This window comes from Vanellus vanellus (assembly GCF_965231255.1).
Source record: "Vanellus vanellus genome assembly, chromosome: 3".
NCBI classification, from domain to species: Eukaryota; Metazoa; Chordata; class Aves; order Charadriiformes; family Charadriidae; genus Vanellus; species Vanellus vanellus.
The window spans coordinates 60,449,057-60,471,413 of NC_138907.1; the positions used below are offsets into that span (position 1 = coordinate 60,449,057).

General features: G+C 42.1%; 1 protein-coding gene across 1 annotated transcript in view; it reads left to right on the plus strand.

The window, feature by feature from the left end:
* Nucleotides 1-22,357, plus strand: part of ARID1B (AT-rich interaction domain 1B) — a gene marked incomplete at its 5' end in the record, with an annotated part of 340,856 nt that overhangs the window by 221,516 nt on the left and 96,983 nt on the right. Inside the window, one exon of the mRNA XM_082481489.1 lies at nt 16,887-17,130. Within this exon, the coding sequence (XP_082337615.1) occupies nt 16,887-17,130 (244 nt within the window). The remainder of the gene's footprint in view (nt 1-16,886; nt 17,131-22,357) is intronic.

Here is a 22,357-nt window from a genome sequence, read left to right on the forward strand (position 1 = left end):
TTGTTTTGAATTCAAAGGCCATCCCTAATTGATGGAGGTTTCCTTTACGATGCACTTATTTTCAAATCCATCATGCAGTGCTTGTGCTGCCCCTTGCCTTCGTGGATGCGCTGGTCTTTGACCCAGAACTGGTAAATGAACCCTGCAGGGAAATCATTAGAGAATTGGAATGGTTGCGGTGGAGAGACCAAGGGTCAAACCATTACCTCCCCGTAGGACCGTCGACTTAAATTGGACTTCTTGCTTTTCGGAAGCAGGTCAAGTGTCAGGGACAGCTGAAGTGGTCAGGTACAAACCGATACAGATCATGGACACAGTTTGGGGTTTTTAGCTTGAAAAATTAAGGCTAGGCAGGTTGGATTTAGTCTAATGATGCCTTCTCTGTTTCTCTCCTCTTTTCTCCCTTTAAAAATCAAAATTAAAATCCTGAGAAGATAACAGGAGCCAACACTGACATTAACATGCTATTTGTGATCTTTTGGCATGTTCATAATTTTTTAGAGTAGTTGGTTCAACCTTTTCAGTCTTTCCTTTCAGTTGTCTTTGAAAAATAACAAATGATATTTGGAAACAGGAAAATACCTCCATAATTCTTATGAGAAATATACCTCCTGCTCTTTTTTCCCTTCCCCAACTGTTCTTTGCATAATTTTTTCACACTCTTAAAAAATGTAAAATTACCTTTTTCAGACTGTACAAAATAAATATTTCCTGCTTCTAGAGGACAAACTCCACAGTATGGCATCTATGGCAATTAAATGTACTACTGAATATGAGAAGGTATTTAATGATTTAATTTAGAAAACTGAAGCCCTTGAAATATTTTTATAATGTTTTATATAATTCCAAGTATGTAACTATGTAAAATAAGTTTAAGATATCAAAAATGCCAGAAACCCATGGGTGTCATGCTACCGAAATACGACCACACTGAAGAACAAACCAGATTGTTCTAAAAAAAAGGAAGGAAAAAAAGACTAGTCTGTGAAACCTGAAGTTCTTTTCACTGTGACTTCAAAGCGCTGCAGAGACCCCTTAAAACATCCTTCTCCTCAGCTCTGTCCACCACTGTTGATAGCACACAGCATTTAGTAAGTTTAAGTCACTTCCTGACTTTTGTAAGGAATTCTCCCCTTCTGAAATAATTAACGAGAAGCAAGAATTAACACAAATGCACGTTTGAGTGAGTGGGCTGAAACCCAGCTCTTCTTTAAAAGTCGGTGGCAGAGTGTTTCTACAGAAGTAAGTGTGTTTTGATCACAGAAGATAAATTAATTGCAATGTGTCTGATAGGTAAATGTTTTTAAAATATTAATAAGAAAAAATTGAGAGAAAAATATGTGAGTACTACTTTGACTTGGGATATCCTGCTCTCCGAAATGCCCATACTTGAGACCCACAAGTCAGGAAGACCTGGAGATCTCAGAAGTCAAGGTGAAACTGTTTGCCTTTTCCAGCTGCGGAGGGATGGATCCTGTGAGGAGAACTGTGGTAGATCATAACCAACCTGCTTCATGGCTTGAGGTTCACAAAGCGGGCTGTCCTCCCAGTTCGGTTCTCTGATACTCTGTGGGTATGGAGGAGCAAAAATGTTGTTTTGTGCGTTTATCCTTTGAATATAGTTTATTATGGGTCACTTTTTTTCTTTTTTCTTTAGTTTACACATTCATTTTCTGAAGGGTTGTTGTAATTGTGGTGTTTTATCGGTAAGAAGGAAAAAAATCGAGGAAGAGAGATTGTGTTTTACCAGACAAAAATTCCCTTTCTGTGGGGTGTCCGGTTGGTGGCTTTGCACGCTGCCTGTGGTAGAGACAACATCTTTTGAGGCGGCGCAGCCCTCTGCCTGCTGGCAGCAGACATTGGATAACCAGCTTGTTAGCTGATGAGGCTCTCGGGCCCCCGCCACCAGCAGCACTGTGAGTCTCTGCCCCTCAACTTGAAATGCAGGCATGTGGCAGTGGGTGAGCAGAGGAGCCACCTGCCAAGGTGGCACCGGTGCAGGAGCTGTGGAGGCCCAGAGCAAGACGGTGGGCAGTCAGGGACACTCAGCACAGGGAAGAAGCTAGAAATAGAGAAGCATCTTGGTTTCAATGCTTGCACAGGGTGTTACAGTCTGCCCCATGCCCTGACGGCACCTTGCCTACAGACCAAGGGAGACCGAGGAACAGACCAGCTGGAAACTATGACCCTTTACTCCAGCTCCTTCTGCTGCCAGCAGTGCCTTCCTCTCCAGCAGGCTGGAGCCAAGAAGCACACTGTTGCCGGTGTGCAAAAAGAAAGCCACTTCCCTAGAGTCTTTGGTGTTGTGTCTGGTGGAAGGCAGCTTAATAGGGTCAGCAATTTGGAAAACAGCTCACTGGAAGGTAGAGACTGCTGTCCTCCTCTCGGGGTGGCCTGTTTGAGAAGGCGCCCACAGCACAGCCGGCTGCCCGAAGTGCAAACCCTGCCTGCACGTGGAGGCAAAAGGGAGCACGGCTGGCAGCCTCTGAAAGTTAAATAGGGAGATTTTCCATTCACAAGAGCTGTTCCAACAACTCCTGATGTTGATAATGATGAATGGTGTGTAATGAAGGGCTGCGCAGCTGAGAGAAACAGTTCTTTGAACATGGCTTTTCTGCTGTAGCGCATCAGGACTAACAACCCGACTTCCTTTGATAGCAGGTGATGGGATGGGAAGCAAACTGGAAGGAAAATTATTTTCCTGAGCTTCTCGCAGAAAGCATACAAGGCACCAGGGCTTTTGCTTGTCAGTCATGCAATTTGTTTTAAAAGGTGAGAATCTGAAATAGCATGGCTTATAGTAACGATAACTGTCACATTTTAGCCCACTAGAAAGATAGACACGACCGTTTAATGGACCGGTACATTAGTGGTCAGTACAGTTCACAAGAGGGAGCAGTGTTTGGGGGTTTTCTGGTAGGTGAGTAATTACCTTCTTTACCGCCTCTTTCACGTTGGAAGGGGTGGTGACCAAGCAGCGTTGTTCCATGTGCTGGGCATCCCCTGATATCCCCTGTATAACATAAGGCCTGTTACTTGCTTTTAATTTGATGGTGGTGTTTCCAAGGTCGTGAGCCTCTGCGCTTTCTTCACATCTTTTCTTTCATTGCAGCATAACAAATAGAAAATAAAAATATTCTAGAGATAGCATTTCTAATTTCTAAATTTCCCCTAATATTCTGAAAAACACTACATGTGCAACTTGAAATCAGTATGCACTACACGATAATGTTAATTTATTTAAACTGCGTCTAGTTTTACACAAAGCCTGCTTTTTGCTCATTTATATAGGTATGAATATGTATAGACAGATAGGTAGGGGTGTGTGTGTATGGGAGAGGTGAGGTGTTTCACTTGGCTGCTTGTTAGCTTCTGACAGAAGATGAAGAACCAGCACTTGAGATCTTAAGAACTTTTCCGTTCCTTCTCTGCATGTTTGTACCCCTACAGTTACTGGTACTGCCTCCTCTCTGATTCAAAATTCAGTAACAAAAGAAAGTTAACGCTAAATGTCATTTTATAAATTGCAGTAATGATCACACAGCTGCGCTTTCCTAGTTGTATAATGCACGTCAGGATCAGTTTAGGAGCTCAGCCTCATTTCCTGCCCAGATGTAATTCTGGTGGCCATTATTACAGTAGGAAGGCTCTTCTCATTCGTTATGGCCGCAGTCTGACAGAGGCCTGTGTGGCGTACTGGAGGCCGGCGTAGAAGGATGTTGCAGCTCTGGGTTAGCTGCACATAAGCTTTTGGCCAATGCAGGATGCACACATGGGTGCATATGGATGGGGCAGCTGCAGACAGCACAAGCAGCTCATGTGCATGTACCCCTGTGTGCATAAAAAATAATAATTTTAAATAAGTTAGGTGTGCCTGCCTTTCTTGAGAAATGTTGTCTTTATTTATGAGCATGTGAAATTCTGAGGAGGAGCTCTTACACTTAAATGAACCTGTGAGCAGCCCATAGAAAAGCAAGTGCCTGCAGTGCTAATAATGAGAACTGACAAGGCGATCCTGCTGTGTTTATTTATGACCTTCTGCCTTTGTTAGCTCTTGTGAGAAATTCCTCTCTAACCATAACAGTATTGCTGGAGCTTGGCACTGCGATGAGGAATCCTACGGCGCCCCGAGGCCGCTCACTGGCACGGGTACAGCTCGCAACAGATTGGCACGGTTGTTGAAATTTTCATATGTTTTCCCTTTATTTATTTCTTTACTTAATTCATAAGGCTGTTTGTTCCTTTGATATATTTGTTTGTTCTGACAAGCACCCTTCAGAAATATTTTGGGACTTTGTGAAGATCCAAACTTACTAATTTGCTTTTTTTCCTCTTTTTTGGTGGTCTGTCTAATGAAGAGCTCACAGGATGAAATGAGCTTTGGTTTGATAGTTCCATCAGGTAGATCTTCTTAGAAGTTGTAAGATAGGTAGTTTTTTTTTAAAGAAAGACAGCAGTGTATAAATGCTGACCCTATATGTAGTCCTAAGTGTAGAAGACTGCAAACAGGGGACTGAGACAAGTGCTCAGGCAACACTGCAGCAAAGCAGCAACGACCTTCAAGCCACGCAGCAAAACTTTCATCAGGTTAAGAACTGTATTCTTCTTGAGCTGTAGCTCTTACAAACCATGCCTTGACGCAGATGGCTGTTTTCCCATCTTTCTATCACACGCATTCCCCAGAATACCTCTTGGCCCTGCTCCCTAAGCTGTGTTACATAGCTCAGACACAGATCTGGAGGATGGAGAATCAGCAATAGGTAGGGCTGCACCTGAAGGTCTGGCAGGGCTGAAGTCTCTCTTTGCTTTGTCTTGCTAGGGCCAGGATGCAGCCATTGACAAGTGCTGCAGTTCTTCAGGCTGCTGCGTGCGACGGGGAGTTTCCAGGGGGTAACAGCAGCAGCAGGAGAGGAGGGGAAAGGGTCACTGCCTTAGAAGGTCCTGGCAGACGCTCTTTCAAAGAAGCTTCCAGCTGCACCCCTTTTTTCCACTTCTCTCATGTTACCTGACATGTTTTTTCACACCGTGTACGAACACAAAATTCAGTGCAACTAGAATTGAGATCAGTGAGAAAAAAAGTTCTTTTTTATTCTGTTTACAAATATTTCATACAAGTGGTTTCCAAATGCACTGTTTCTGTGGGCCATGGTACTGCAGCGGTGCTTCCTGGAGGGAGCCACAGGAGGGACAAAGCCTGACAATTGGCACCTCGGGTGAAGGGCTGGGTAACGCACCACCATACAAGAGAAAAATTTTGGAGGAACAACCTACTGAAAGCTTTATCTAAAAGATCTCGGGACTCCCTGTCTTCTCTGTGATAAGAAAAAGCTGCAACTTTGAAGCATGTTTAAGCACTCAAATACTCACGAAAATCTGGCTTTCACAATTCACCATGGAACTCTTTCTATGATATATTAATTAAAGAACATTAGTAACTGGTGTATTGCTTTTTCTGTAGATTGCATAGTCTACATGGTTTAACACTTCTGTAGTGACTCTTCCACGTTTCTCCTCATTTGCTGGATTTCAAGAGTGCACCTGAAATTATGAACCTGTTGGATAAAGATTAGATTATTGCACTCAATGGTCAGGACAGCCATGTCATTGGCCTCAAGATACCTCTTCTCACCCCAAAAGCAAAGTTTGTAAGCTGTGGCTGGGACAGCATTCTTAGCAGTAGTCAGGGGAGGGTATTTGCCTTTCAGAATTTTTTCTTAACGCTTAATCGAAGCACTACAAGTTATCCTTCCTACTAGGGTAATCAAGACATTATTTCAAAAGAAATCTGAGGCCGAGACACTTTTCTAGGATTTCAAAAGCCTTTTGAAATTTATATAGAGGTTTCTGAAACGAGTTCTACACAAGTCTGTTACAGCCATATCATCTCAAAATATCGCGTTCCCTTGCCGCTCAATTATTTTGCACAATAGCGTGCCCAGCCAGCACTGAATTACTGCGAGAAGATGTGAATTCCAGAACTTGGGGTGATGAGGGAGTCTGGTCCTAGCTGGCATGTGCAAGAAACAATCTGAAAGGTTTTTTTCTGCTTTATTACTGTCTTGGATTTCACTTCCCAACCTTTTCCCAGGTTACTGGAAAATGAAGGGGTGGGAGGGGTTGAGTGAACAGCTCTTGAAGCATAATTGTTTGGTTTTGCTGCAGTGGCCCATAAACCTCAGAAAGGAGTAAGCAGTTTGTGTGCATGTTGGAGGGTGTGGAGCAAAGCAGAGTCAGAGCGATCTCAACCCCATTCATTTGTACATTACTGGTTGTTGAACTGTATGCTATGTTGGGTCATGCTGGGTTCAGAAAAAAGATAGAGAAACAAAGAGGGAGGAGGATGAGAAATTCTTGTGTGGTGCAGAGAGAAGAATTCTGGAGTGGCAAATTAAGCTGAATTTACTGCAGTAACCATTACAACACTCATTTCTGCCTGATACCCCAATATAACACTGCTATCAAGGACATGGACCTGTTGGAGTGGGTCCAGAGGAGAGCCACAAAGATGATCAGAGGGCTGGAGTACCTCTCCTCTGAAGACAGGCTGAGAGAGTTGGGGTTGTTCAGCCTGGAGAAGAGAATACTCCAGGGAGACTTTATTGCGTCCTTCCAGTACCTATAGGGGGCCTACAGGAGAGCTGGGGAAGGACTTTTTACTAGGACATGTAGTGATAGGACAAGGGGGAATGGCTTCAAACTGGAAGAGTGAAGATTTAGATTAGATATTAGGAAGAAATTCTTTACTGTGAGGCTGGTGAGGCACTGGAAGAGGTTGCCCAGAGCAGTTGTGGGTGCCCCATCCCTGGAGGTGTTCAAGACCAGGCTGGATGGGGCTTTGAGTAACCTGGTCTAGTGGGAGGTGTCCCTGCCTATGTCAGGGGGGTTGGAACTAGATGATCTTTGAGGTCCCTTCCAACTCTAACCATTCTATGATTCTATGACATGCAGTTTGTTCCAGTTTTGTAAAATGAGAATTACTTCATTAATTAATCTTGTTCTCTGATACAAGTCACCTTATTCAGTTCCTTAAAAATGAAGCCTTTCTAACATTTATCTCTCTTGGTGTATACATTTTTTCTGCTCCTTTCAGCTTCTGACTCAAGAGGAAGAGATGGAAGGTTATTAGAGCACCTGTGTTTTTGAAGTTTTAAGATGTTTCTGTGGCTTGTTTACCATCTCATTGAATTGTGGTATTTGGTTACAGGGTGTTGTGGGAGAGAGAAGAAAGAGACACAGTATGATGCATGCCCAAGCCCTAAGCTAATGAAAACCTATGTTTTGTAGATCCTTATTCCCACGGTTACCTGCTGGGACATCCTTTTTATGAAACCATAACTCTACAAAGGATAGTAATATGCCCCCCAAAAAGGCCAGTGCTGTAGATCAAGAGCTTTTTAAACCTTGGGCATACATGTATATAGCTTCATCAGTGGTTTAAGTCCTTTATGGTGGTCCACGCATGGATAGCCTTGGGCTGTCAGAACAGCTCACTTGTTATCAACTTGCCTAATTTATTGTGAGGTGAAAAGATCTGCTTTCAGTGATCAGTGGGCAATTGATTGTTGGACCAACACTTTTTCTGTTCTCTAAACTGCAGTCTCCGGATCAGATAGTATTGTATGTCCAAGCTTCTTAACAGCATGGCTAATGCCTCTGAATGCAACATGGGATAGTGTGCGAAGCACATGTAGAAAGATGTTAATTGATAATTGCAAAATAGGTATGTTGTGACTCAAGGTATGTCCATAGTCATAAACAGTAAGGTACATTAAGCCCTGTGAGGTTGTGTGGTTGTGTTTAAAGAGCTGCTTCTATGTGAGCTACCCTGCATAGACTTATTGAGAGTCTTTGCACTGCAGTCACATGTGGGTGCACAGCAGGATAGACTTGGTGTGAATTTTACCCATTTCATCATCGTATTCTGAAGTGGTGTTTGCTCCTTTTTGCTTGAGCCACTCCTGCAAAATCTCAGGGATTTGAATGTGTAATCTCAAGATAGATGGTCTGTGTCTGCCTGCATGTGCTGCAAGTTTCCAAAAGTATGATAGCCAGAGTAAAAGGAATAAAGGGAGTAAGCGATCATTTCTAATGTGTATTGCTGCTGCTCCTGCTAAAATTTTAGATCTTTTTCAGATCTACTGACCCATGTGTTCTTTTGGTAGTGTCTTATTCTTCTTTCTAAACTGCTTTTGCTCAAATCCATGTTTTTCTTGTGATTTGGTACTCCTTGCTTACTTGGTCTGATTTCTTTCTACATCAGCTGTGAAAACAGAACAAGTAGGTAATGGGAAGGGGAATAGCAGGCACGTGGTGTTTTCCTTGTGGCTTTGTGATGCTGGATTCGGCACAGCCAGAAGCACAGCTGGGAAAGCAGGCTGGGCTGGCGAGCAGGGCAGTTGCCCAGTGGTTGTTCAAATTCTAAGCTTGCTGCAGAGAGGGAGGAGGATGGTGATCCCAAAATAACAAGCTCCAGAGAACTTGAAAGGTTCTGGATCAGTGCATGTTTTCCTTCAGTCAGCTTCCTCTCTGTTTTATCCTGCCAGTTTAGTCTGTCTTCTCTCTGGGGAGGTAGCTGGAGGCTACGTGCTAGAAAATGGTTGTAATCCAAAGAGACACAAAGAAGGAAGTTACGTCTCACCTCATTCTTCTTTGTATGAAAAAAAACCTTAAGGTTAGCAGAAGGGAATTCATGTTTGGAAGTGATTAAGATTGGCACTGAGGAAGCTATGGATGGGAAGTAGTATGAGTACGACTGAATTTTACAAGGTTGCTGTTACGCAAATGCAACTTTTCTTTCTTCTTCATAGGGGCAATTTGTTGTGGTTTTCATTGATTTGGTTGTTTTAAATGTTGATGATTTATTGATGATAAATAGCTGATGCTGTAGCTACAAGAGTTGTTGGCTGAGAATTTTTCTTTGCTACAATACTAAAGAAACAAATGGCTCCTAAGGGTTCGTGGCTTTTTGGTTTTAAATTTCATTTCCAGAAATTCTACGTGCTAAGCATTCTGCTTCAGAGATAAACAGTGAAGTTCATATCTTGAGAGATGCTGTGTTATTGTTTTTCTGTTCTGGAGATTTACTGTTTATTTTCCATATAAAAAAGTATTGTTGTCAGACAAGCTGTGTGTCTTACCTGTTTACAGTCCTTGTTAGACTTTGTCAATTTGCTTTGATAGCACATGGGTCATTAGTATTTATTGTTTCATACAGGGGAGTTGATGTTTGTAAACTAGCGGCTTTTTTTATGCCATTAGGAGATTTCTTGATGCAGCTGGAGACCTCAGGAGCCTCCTTCCCATTGACTGTCAGGGAGCTGCAGACCCCGTAATGAGTGGCACTCAGCACAGGCAGGGAGGTGTGCGGTTGTCTGGGCTTCCGTCTGGTGCCTCGAAGCTACGGTGTCAGTTTTGAATTTCTAATTGCCCTAAGTTGTTTTTGCTGTAAAGCTCTTGTCTGGACAAGCAAATAAGATCCATCGTGGATCACTGTATGCACAGAAGTGTGACTATATATCCATCATAGCAACTTCTTCTCAGTCCCGTGTCTGACAGGTACGGGCATATCATGTTCTGTTCTTGGACACCTGTATCTACAGGTCAACAATTTTTATTTTTAGTTCAGGTTGTCTTACAAACACAGATCCTTTGCTTGTTAAACAAATGTAGTCAGAAATTAGTCTTTCTTTAAATGAACTGGGAATTGAATGCTACAGTGGGATGCCATATTCAGCGAAACAAAATCATATTCCTTGTTAGGCCTGGGCATATTCCTTGCCCTGGCCTGGGCAGCCAGGAAGGCCGGTCACATCTCTTGACCCTTGCAGGTTGTGCTGTCACGATGGTCTTCACTGTTGATGAAGGTGCAAGCCTGCGGGCACATGTGCGAGGAGGTATGCCTTCAGCCACAGCCTCTCCTGCGCAGCCTGCCTGGTCCTAACAGCTCAGGTCCTTAATCCGAGGTCTGAGGCAGTGACACTCTGCGCCATCTCATAATGTACATTTTGGTGTTCATATTGCAGGACCAGGAGTTAACTAAAAAAGGAAAAGAAAGGGCGGAACGGAGGATGTATGACTATTTGGTTCTGACTTTGCAGCAAGTCCACTTAAGATCCCTTACATTTGGCAGGTGAAACATTCACATTAACTGAGTGTTTGGAGAAAAACCCAAGTCAGTTAAAGCCAGCAGCAAAATTCATACCAGCTTTAGTGAACCTGCTGAAAAAAAAACAAAAAAGCAAACCTTCTTTTGCTTTTTCCTCCACTCTTGGCAAGTATTTATTTATTAGGACTAACACTTTTCTTAGAAATAATGTTTTCTCTGCACTTTTAATCAGGGGGATTTTTTAAGACTGGGAATGAATTTCATATCCAAATTACCAGTAAGAACTGTCCAAAATAGTCATTTGCTTAGCGATTAGGTAGTAAGCTGTGACTTGGATCTGTGTTTCCAAGTTGGCTTTTTGTAGATAATTTCTTGGAAGACTGATAAAATTCCAGGATCCCATAGGCTGAAAAGATGGCAGGCAGAGAACTGGCACTGCCTTGTTTGCTTACGCTTTTTCTCAGTTGCTTGAGTGAGTATAGGGCTTCTGGGGATAAGATTTTGCATCCTCGGGGACTTCCCTGTGTAACTTCTCAGAGAAAGTATTTGATACTGATTGGAGTCCTTGCAACACAGTTCAGTAGTTGAGTTATTTTGGGAAGCATGTGATGTCTGCAGAATGAAGGGGAAGTGTTTCCCCAGCAAGTGGTGCTTTGTCACTAAATATAGTGCAAGAAGCTAGTGTTTTTGTCATACGCTTAGAATTTCCTTCATCTACAGTATTGTATGAATAGTTTATCACATAGAGGTTAAAGTTAAAAATTTGGTTAAAAACACTAAAACATCTAGTAAGTGGAATAAAGTAAGACTGATAAGTACCATGACTAACTAAAAAGTACCCCTACCCAACTATTGTCAGTTTGAGTTTGTCCTGCAATTAAGTTTTTAGTATGAAACAAATCCTCTCCTTACAATAGCGTGTTCTGAGGTAGAGTTGTGCCTGTTGATAAAAATTGAGCTTTTTCCTCAAGGAGGTGTTTGAAGTGGAAGTGATCTTGTCTGGTTTACTTCTCCAAACCTTGAATTAGTAAGATTCACAGAATGTACCTTGTTTTCTGTCCCCACATTCATTTCACTAAGGGGTGTAAAAGGTGCTTTGGCAAAAATGTAATGGCAGCCTTGCTGCCTCCTGTCAAGAAGAATTTTTTAAGGATGTGTATTAGGTATGTTTGGTGTGCTTAGTTGAGGGTCGCAACATAGCTAGTGTGGAAGGAGGATGTCCATGTAGGGGGTAAGAGCCTTTGAAAATGAAAGGATTTTCCTCGTGGTCCCCATCGTTGCTGTGCCCGTGTGTTTTTCCGGTTGCACAGGCGATGGGAGGCTGTTAGCTCACTCACTGCTTCGACAATGTGACCAGCAGGGCCTTTGGAAGACTTCTTGAAACGTGCTATTATAGGCTGCTTTGTGATGAAAAGAGGTCTTACAAATATCTTGAAATTTAAACAGCGCTATTGTGGGTTTTTCCTTTGTGTGCGTATGTGTGTTTGTCAGCCAAATCATTTGTTCAAAGTTAATCTCAATTACAGAGCATATTGTTCATAATCCCCCATGGCTCCAAAACAATAGCAGAGTGTATGTCTGCTTGAATATATATTTACATACTTACATGTAAAATATGTTTGCCTGTATATATAATTTTACTTCTAAAGCGGTGATTCGCGTTAAGGAGATGGATATTGCATGCAGGATCCTGTCTTTTGAGCAGCACCATCCTCTGTCCTAATAAAAATACTGCAGGAAGGCCTGAATGGAGCGAGCGGGGCTTTGATCCTGCAGCCAGTCGGTTGCTGCAGTTCCCTATGCGTAGCGCTGGGATTCGTGCTAGCAAAACGGATGGTAGGGTAGAGTCTGGGGTTTTCAGCTTTTTGGAGACCGGGAGGTTTTCTATGTCTTTAATTGCAATATCTACAGAATACCTCTGCTTTTCTTGTACTCCCTGAGCATAAAGGAACTGATAGGCAATAGTTGGGAAGTTTAAATAAATCCCAGGTTGTATATGCTCCGTACAGTCCCTGCAAGAGAGCCCCAAACTACAGTAGGCTGACAGTGAACTTAGTTAGCAAGGTGCTCCACACTTTCCCTTTTTACTGATTTCAGAGAAAGGTGTTCATAATTTTTCAACTGTAGGCATTTAGCAAGATCTCTTTAGTAAAATCTTGGTTTATGTCTGCTAAGATGCTCTTGAGCAAAACCAGCAACTGCGTAAAATGTTTGCGATGTAAATTTTTGCTGTGTGGTGAATGCTCTAATCCTCTCACACTCTGTGTAAAATTGCGATGGTATTACCGAGCTACAGTAGTCTCCTTTTTGCTGTTTATTGGATCTAGGTATATTCCTCGAGTAAGTTAATGTTATTATATTATACATGGGTGTTTGTATTTTTTTTTCTTGTGCTCTCTTTGTAAGTAGCTTCGGGTTTCCTGACTCTGTATAAGCAGTTTGCTTCCTTCTGCCCCTTGCTGGCCATGTTGCAATTGTAAATCGGTGGGCTGTTTCTAGAGTATCTCTCCTGTCAGTCTGATAAGATCATACCACCAGGAAGGCATAACATTATAATCCCAAGCACAATGTGATCTTGTTCATTTTAGCTCTCGTACTTGTCAGAGGGACAAGAATAAAGGTTGTGCATGGGTGGAAGGTGAGGCTAGAAGTGAAGATAGTAGGAGATAAAACACTTCGCTAAAAGAGATAAATCCTGCACAGGGACATTTCAGTTTGCAATCAAGGTATTATCTAGAAATGAACTTTGAAAGCTGGCTGGGATGTCCTGAGTAATACAGGATGTAAAACTAACATAGAGAATATAGAACTGTAATATGGATTAGTGCCATGGGAAAAAAATTACTTTGTCCTTCATTTTTTCTTAAATTTGGTGCCACATTTGAAAGTATAGTCATACCAATACCATAGACAAGAATTAAAAGATTACAAGAAACAGATCTACATAAAACAAGAGATTTGTGGTAATTCTAGGCTTGCTAAATTTTACTGGGAGAAATGAGTACTTTCCAGAAAAACCTTCTGAAAAGAGGGAAAATTTAAGGCATGCGTTAGGGTATGGGGACTTCAGACCCTTAAAAAAATACCAGCAATTACCTAACCTGCCAACTTTCCAACAAGATAAATGGAAGCACTGTAGCTTGAAGGTGCCTTGGTTTGAATGAGATGCAGTAAGTAAGGTCTCTCTGTTCTTTACAGGCATCATAGATCTGATAGTACTTATAAAAGAAGAATAGAGTTGGTGCCCTGCTGACTAAATTGTCCTCTAGAGAAGTATTAGTTACAGAGCTTCTTTGTTAACTAGGCTGTATGCTTAAACCACTGTGAATTTCTCTTATTAGTAGGCTTTTTAATAGCTTTACATATGGATATGCTAAGTAAATGCAAGTATATCCATGTAATTTACGTATATAACGTGTACGTGTACAGTATTTTATATATAACTCAATGTTTGTGATGTGGAAATTGCATGACTTCATTATTGTTCTGTTAAACCGAGGTAAAAGCAAGCATTAAAATACTGATAATAGGAGGACAGTAAGTCGACTTCTGCTCTTTCTGTCCGGGTGCTTCACATAAAGTCTTTCTTCTTCTCTTTAATTTCCCAATTAGCTTTTCTGGATAACAGAGGTGTTTCTAAAGCCTTTGTATGCTGGAAGTTTCCCAGTTGCTCACCTACTCAGGCTTTCTACCTTAGAAGAAGACTAGGTAAGGCCACAAAGTGTACGCTAACAAAAAATACAAAGTAACGATCTGCAAACCACCCTGCGCAGAACAGCTGCTATTTCTCATTTTAGTCCGCTGTAGCACAAGGTAAAGGTTGCGTAGCACAGCCCTGGCATCTAGATAGGCAACAGCCTTTTGTGCTGTCCTGAGAGCAACCTCATTATCAGCTTTCGTGATGGGTCTGACGAATGAATGCTACCGTAGCATCCTCGGCAGATGAGTGGATTGTGAGGTTCCCCAGCCCGGGGAGGAAATCCCTGTGCTTATGCTGGGCGCGCGTGGGGAGCACGAGGCTCAGCGGCTGTGCTGAGCCCGCCCGGCTGCTCCCTCTGCCTGTGCAGGGAGGATAGCGTGGCTTCCGTCTTTAAATAGACCGGCATCGTGCAAGCTTTCCTCTTCCTTTTCCGCTTTTGTGAAGGAGTTGCATCAGGTTGGTGAGGAAATCCCTGGAAGGCAGGCACTTGAGGAAATGCCTGGGACTCGTCAGTCACTCCACCCCCGTGGGAAGCTGGAGAAGTCCGATGCGACCTGATGAAAAAAGCAAACTTCATTCCTGTCCCCAAGTTCTTCCCCACGCGCATGCTGGGCAAGCTGGGGAGGTGCTGTGGGGAGCGGTCAAGTTTTGCCTTGGTCTCTGAACAATAAATAATTTTGTCATGGACAGTGCTAACCGCTTTGTGGCTTTTTGTTATTTTGGCGTGTTTGTTTTTCAAGTACTTCGTGGCTTGCTGAAACAAATGAAAGCTTTAATCCACACACCCTTTTAAACTCTTTGTTATTCTAAACGTAAAACCCTGTGTTTTCTATATCTTCTATCAGTTGGGTGTCTATCTGGTTTTTTATGCAGAATTTGTATTCCTTTAGAATAGGCTCTATTCTGCTACATTCGGTTTTCAGGGGTTTATTATATGCTTTTCAGCAGCATTTGTTCTATCAGCACTTCCTGCAGCATTTGTTACACATCACGACAGCAGCGATTTGATTCCATTTAGAAGAATACCATATTATGTATGGAAAAGCAGTAATTGCTTACCTGTTTGCCAAATATATTCTACTGTGAAAAATCTATAGAGTTGCTCTATACAGTATCAAATGGTGCTATTTCTTGTTTACATTTTGTACAGTTAATAGTTTCGAAAAAGAAACAATGAAAATAGTTTTTTGCCTGTTTCACAATTAAATTTCCATTTGTAGGGATTCGGGAGTCTACTCTTGAGTGAATGCAGAGTCCACACATAGATTGAAGTTTCAAATTTAATTTCTGCTTTTCATATGCTTAATGAAATACATGTACAATTTTGTGCTTGTCAGTAAAAGCAAAATTAACCTGTGGTGAGAGTCAGGCTTGAAGTATTTGTGGAAATAGGTTAGAAATAAGGTCTGCGAGGGGTCCTGCAGAGAGCTAAGTCAACTGGGTTGTATTTACTACCTTTATGCACAAGGAGGAATAACATGTAGCATTCTAGGTGGCTTCTAATGAATGTTATTGGTGTTTAAGCTATTAATGCTGCTCTTCCTATGCCTTGGAAGACCGACTGTATCTGTCTGTTAGGGGAGGCTGGCTGTGAGCCTCCCTGGTAACGGAGGTAGCCAGTATCAGGCAGAACTCTTACTCTAGATACACCACTTTGCATTTCATCCAAGTTCTGTAACTTCTAAAAATAACTTTATTTTTTATTATGAGAGTTAGGCAGCAGTAAGGCTTTGTATCCTGAGCTCTTTGCTCAGGCAGAGCCCAGTTCTTTTTGTGCTACTCAGACGATGGGTCCTGTTGTCTATGGTGCAACCACTTGCATGAGCTGGACAAGTCAAGCCAGTATCAGCCAGAGTAACACACTGTAATCCCAGTTACTGGAAGCCTCAAAGGTCATTTAGTGACCTGTTTTTTATGTGAGGTAGCTCCCTGCCTCTTGTTTGCACCTTAATTTGCTAATAGAAATAATAACATGCTCCTTAACTTGTGCCTTGCCCAGTAGTCAGGGAAGCACAGCTATCTTCCTGCTTTTCAGTTTGTATGAGATTTTTCTTGATGCTTAGGAATTAAGATTTTTCCTGACAGTTAAGGAGCATGCACTTGCTTTGTCACAGCATTCTTGGTTTTTCATATCTGATTTTACAATGATTTAAAAAACCAAATTACTGCCACAGATTCAAAGACCAGTATAACTCCCGTGTTACAGCTTTAGGGAATATGCCCAGGAATTTGTAGTTAGAATTCAGGTGTGCTGTGACCTACGGATGAAATTTCTCATTGAAAATGCAGCAGTTACAAACTGAACTGGCGCAACTGTTTAGCAGTGTATTTGAATGCAATTGAAGAGAAACTGTGAGCTGTACACTGGTATTTGATGGAAATACTACCTGGTGTAGTGGGAGATGTCCCTGCCCATGGCAGGGGGGTTGGAACTCTAGATGATCTTTAAGGTCCTTGCCAATGTAAACCATTCTATGATTCTGTGAAATAGAGAAGCATCCTTCCTTGTTCCTAAGTGGCCACCGGGTCCGGTGCTGCTGCTGAGGGCAGGGCCTCTTCTTGTGTCTCTACCGCAAGGTGAAGGAGCTGCATGCGAGTGTTAGAAGGGCTGCCTATTTTAGACCCTTCTTCTCTCGTTTTGGTGATGGTTTAAAGAGTGAAGTGTATAAACTGTGATTGTAACGGTAGCAAACCCCAAAATGAAATACTGCATGAAAGTGAAACTGATGTATCATTTTCATTAGTTTTAGTATGCTCAGGCAGAATTTGTGGGATTAATTTTGAAAGCTTAATCCAGATGGAAAAGGTTAAATTCAATGTTGAGTGAATTTGGTTCCAATTCATTTGTTGCCCTCGCTTGTTCTTTTTCTCAAAAGAATTAGAGATTAAGCAGAGAATTGTACATACTATCCTCATTTTCTGCCATCATTTAACTACATGAACCAACGTTAAAGACAACCTCTCAGTTATCTGCTGCAATAAGTAAACAAATGGACCTCGTCGCCATGCCAGCCCTCAAGTTTCTGTGGCCTGAATATTAGTTCATACGAATGCTTATGTTCTTTTTTCCTTTTTCCTCAGGATTTATCTGGATCCATTGACGACTTGCCGACTGGAACTGAAGCAACCCTGAGCTCAGCTGTTAGTGCGTCAGGCTCTACAAGCAGCCAAGGGGAGCAGAGCAACCCTGCACAGTCTCCGTTCTCCCCTCATGCTTCTCCACATCTCTCTGGCATCCCTGGGGGCCCATCGCCTTCCCCTGTAGGCTCTCCCGTTGGAAGCAACCAGTCGAGATCTGGTCCCATTTCTCCAGCGAGTATTCCAGGTAAGTTTGTTCCAACAAACAAAATTAAGCTGATAGACAGGTTTATTAAATAAATAAATACTCCTGTATTCCAAATTCATTTATTTTCTGAGAATCTTGCGTTTTCAGGGCCTTTTTCTACAAAATATGCATACTTAAAGCAGGGCTAAATTCCATCTAAACTCCAGCTGCCCAGCCCTTGGAGTGCTTAAAATTCTGAACTTGACTCCACATATTTGTTTGATAAATGTCTTTATATCATTGACCGATGCAAATACTTGATTGAAATTTTTGTATTTGGTCCGTGTGTCATCTATATGTCATATATTTCTCTCTGTTATTTACAGGGTCCCTTTTTTGGTTTTACTGTGTGTTTTTGTTGGTTTTAGCTCTTGGACTTGTATGGAGGTTTCAGGCCTGTAGGGTGAAGCAGAGATTTTCCAACCCTGTATTGTGATAATGTAGTTTTGGACATGAGTACAGAATATTGCAAAGGTCAACAAGTTACTAGCAATCCAGCCCTACCGCCAGTGGCATGCTTGCCACTCACTCTCTTGGGCCCCATTGAGTATGACACATAGACATTCATGTACATTCAGAAATTTGTGGAAATGTTAAGATACCCAGAAGAAAAGAAAAGTGTGCATTAATTCCAGTTCTTACCTTGACCCCACCCATCTGGCATGTTGCTTGTAGATGGTCAGGCAGCAGTGCGTATTTGGTGTTTCAGTTGAGTTTATTCTCTTTCTGATGCTGAAGTTTTTGATTGTTTTCTGACATTTGGAATACTAGGGGAATTCCTAAGAGTAGAAGAGTGCTGACATTACCCCAGGGATAGTACCAGTTGCTGACAAAACCACAAAAAACTCAACATGGAGCTCAGTTAAAAGAAACAAAACGAGTGATCCTTTTTCATTAGATGTGCTGTACACTAAATGCAGGTTAAGATTCAGCGAGTAGCGTGTGTTTCGGTATTCAATACAAAGGTATTTGTGTGAAATGTAGGTACCTGTTTGCATACAGAGGTTAAAACTAGATAAGCAAAGGGGAGTAAGCTCAGTGCACGCAGGAATGTTGCGTACTGAATGTGGCTTGAGTGTGCTGAGCCCTGATGCTGCATGTGCACCCTGCAGTCATTTCTTCCCTCTCCAGCTGCTCTGACCAGCAGCACGTGCTCAGGTGGGGCAGGAATAGCAGGGGCAGTGGCAGTGGCAGGATCGGAGTATTTGCATTTATGTGCATTATGGTAGAGTTGTATTTGCAGCGTATTTCCCAGTACATGGCACAGAAGCCCATCCCTGTTGTTGAGCGAAGCCAGATAGTCCACTTGGCTGGAAAGGTAACATTTTCCCACAGTCAGATTCAGGCAAGTAAATGGATTGGCATTTTAGTAGCCTGATTGCTGAATAGGGAAAGAATGTTGTGATGTTGAAAATAGCTTTATTGTAGCCATGGTAGATAAGGATGGGAACAATACAGTGTGCAGGGGAAAGTAATAACTTTTATGAAACCGATTGATCCCCGTGGGGTAAAAACAGAAGAGGTGTGGGCCCAAAGGTCAGGGTCAGAGTCACTTTATCACTTCAGCTGAGCCCAAAAGCTCATTTTTGTGACTGGCCTAATGAAAAGTATTGCCTCTTCATACTAAACCGTGCCACCATTTTGCATGGTGGTTTTCTGGTCTGCTGCGGTAACACAAAAACAACTCTTCCTCAGGAAGGATTTTTATGAATGGCACTAAATCAAAACCACCTGCCGCTGTTTCCCCGGCATGGGTGAGCCCCTGGTCTCTACAGCTCTTCTGCTAAAGGTGAACTCCCAGGCATGAGCTAATGCAGCACTCTCCGGAGGGGAGCTGGGCAGCTGCGGTAGCATTGCTGCTGCTGCCGCCGCCAGTGCGTTTCTCAAGCTAGAAAATGACACAAGCAAGGCTGCTGTTTAAAAACCTTGCAGCTAGTGGGGTGCCGCCAGGTGCTGGGGCTTTCAAGCTGTATGAATTAGACTGTGCTTTCACCTAAGCATATTCCCACCGTTGTGCTCCATTACTTGGACTTATAGTAGCTTTTTTTCATCGGCCATATTCACGAGACCCTATGAAAAAGTAACACAGAGCTTGTTTGCATTTCTGTGGCTCTTGGCAGCATTCAGGTTGTGGCCAGTTTTAAACGTCAATTGTGTAGTACAGCGTCTCGCCTTTAATAATTTTGTTCGCTGCTATTTTCCTCTCCGTTCTCACCCTACCCTTGTTTGTTCTGACCTCATTCCTCTCCTATTACCTCCTGCGATGTTGTGCCACAGCTTCTCCATGTGACATAGATTGGCTCTTTCAATCATTCTCTCTCCAGCAAGTCATTGTAAAATGAGCAGCTGTTGTGTTGCTGATAGCTATGACTAGGGAAAGCCAAAATGTTGCAGGGGGTTCATGGTAGGAAGGCCGTTAAAATAAAGGTGTTTCTTTCCCAGGGTTTACTGGAAGAGAAGCATCCTTTTCCCAATGCCTCCTTCCTTGCAACAAAATTGAAGACTAATTTAACATCAAAAGGGCGGACAAACAAACGGCCCCCTATTAAACCTCCCAAATGGCTAATTCTCTTCCACTGCCTGTTTAAGCTGTCTCCCCACCCCACGGCAAGCCTGCTGCCCCGCATTGCTTTCTGCCACACGCCGCGAATTTCACGGGAATGGACTGGCACAGGCAGCACTGACATTGGCACGTCCCTAGCTCAGTGGGCATTTCCTTCCTGTGCTCTCTTGAAATACTGGACGGATATTTTGTGTGGTAAGTGGCACACACATATACAGACTTTATTTGCATTCACATTACCAGAATAGACCAGGGAGATTAACCCCTAAGAGCAGAAAGAGCAACTTTGATGGGGTTTGTTCAGAAACATAGTTTTCTCTCAAAATGGAAACATTTCTCATTCAGACATAAATTCATTACAGGACTGAAATCCTACTCTTTCGTGATTTTTAGGGATTCAAAATGGCATTCTGATTTCCTGTTAAGTAGATCATTATTCTGCTTTGCCAGAAATCCTGATCTCTTTATTTTGTAGCTGTCTTCATAATTAGGGTACGTGTTCTTCCAAAGAATGAGATGTGATGCCCTGCACTGCTTTGGGTCTTGAACTGTGCCTGATTCAACCCTAAACCATTAGTGGGAAGCTGACACAGCACATCATCAAAATGCACTGCTGTTGCCAGAAGATTTAGTGGCTGTTAATTTCACTTTTCTCTCTTTTTTTTTTCCTTTCCCTCCTGCTCCAACCATTCCAGTTTACTAACAAAGCAAAAATGTAAATAAGCTAAACTCCCCTTTCTCCCCCCGCATCCCCAATTTTGATCTCACTGGCCAAAGGCTTTTGTCAGCTCTTTCTCCCTTGCGGTGTAAGCAGCAAAAATTTTTAATATTAAGAGTTCTGTGGAAGATTGCTGATAGGCCAGGAATCCCTTAACCCATGATGGACAAGCAGATTTTGTACAAGTTAATAGATTCTATTATTTTTAAACCTGTGCAGCCATTTTTATCTGTATAGAAGAGAAGGGTATGCTATACTAATAATGAATGGCAAATGCTCTCTTCAGAAATCTGTAAAGGTATTTTTTTCACAGTATTTTGACTTGAGCTTTTAGTACGTTACATTTACTCTCTGAACAAACAAGCTTATTTTCACTCTGGTAAGCATCAACTGCGTTGTTGCTTTTATTACAATTGTACTGATGTCTTTTTTCACCAAGAAGCTTGGATATAACTGGAGTTATAATTTTCAGGAAGAAATCCATGTGTGGGTAGTCTCACTTAGGAATGTTATTGCCAGTCATTTTAATTTATGCTAACCAATGGTCAGCACTCTCCTCTGATTAAAAAGACCCCAGATTTTTAATTCTGATAATTATATGAGTCAATGGACGTCTTCCATTCAGTGATCAACCCTACTCTCTGCAAACTCGGAGATCTTCCCCTCCTGTATTGATCAGCTATCTAGCTTGAAATCCAGGACCCATCAGAATTACAGGATTACAGCTAGCACTCCAGGCAAAAAAGGAACAAGAGGGGAATGGGATGCCCAGAGAGAGCTGTAACAGGAAATCTTGCCCTGGTGTGCATGTTAGTCAATGTGTGGATAGACTAGAGTGGCTAAAATGCTGAGAGAAGGAGAAAAAGAGCAACAGTCTATCGTAGTCCAAAAGGACATTTTAATGCAAAAATCTGGAGTGATGCTTTCTTTCATGCCTTATAAAAGGAGAAGCCTAAGAGTTTAACTGTTTCCAGAAGTGGCTGCAGTAAGACAAACCAATCAGACAGACCTTACTTTAAACAAGAATTTGGAAAAATTTTTTGCTTGGGATTGAGCTATTCCACATGCTTACTCCGTTGACCACCACTACTGATATGTTACACAGCACGGACTCTTTCCAAACATTATTTGAGGGAGAGAAGACCACCATATGAAAATTAATTTGTAATGCTATAGTTTTAGTTGAAGTTTTACAGATACCCTACAATAATTGCAAAACTAGAAGGGCGATTATATCCTTGCAAAATGGATATGATCCCCCTGTCTAGAAAGATTATTTTAACACATCTATCAATATTTCCCCCTTGGCTTCTCCGGAGGCAAAAATCTTGCAACAGCTTGTTGCAAGGAAGATGCATGCTGTTCATTGGCATCCGGACCAGAAAAAAACAAAACACAAAATGCCATTGACGTAGCTATGTTCTTAATCACTGCTAGTGCACAAAACATCTATTCAGCAGTTTTGCAAATCTAGAATGCTTACAAATGAAATATGTGAATGTTTCACATAGCAGTAGTTTAAAACTCTTTCTTTTGAAGGGTTTGAACAACATTTAGGGTTTTTCTGTCTTCTGATAAGAGGAAAAATAAGCAAATTGTAAGACGCTCTAGCTTGAGGCATTGCTTCTAGCATATGGAGCATCTAACCTGTGATACCCGTTAGAATTCAGCCCAGGTCACAACTGATGAATAATCTGTTGTCTAAAGGCTTCCTGAAATAATTAAGTAGTTTCAATCTAGTTTCTTGAGGAGAGCCCGTGCTACAAAAGTCACTGTCAAAACTGCTATTGTTACTTGTAGTCTGGCCAGAGAGATCAGGGACTTGTCCTTCTCTGCAGAGGTGGTCTTCCCAGAACAGGTGCAGGAGATGAAATGAGACAGAGACATGCTGTTCAAGTTCCTCCTGTTAGGTTTTCCTGATGACAGAGGGTTTCATACTCCAGCAC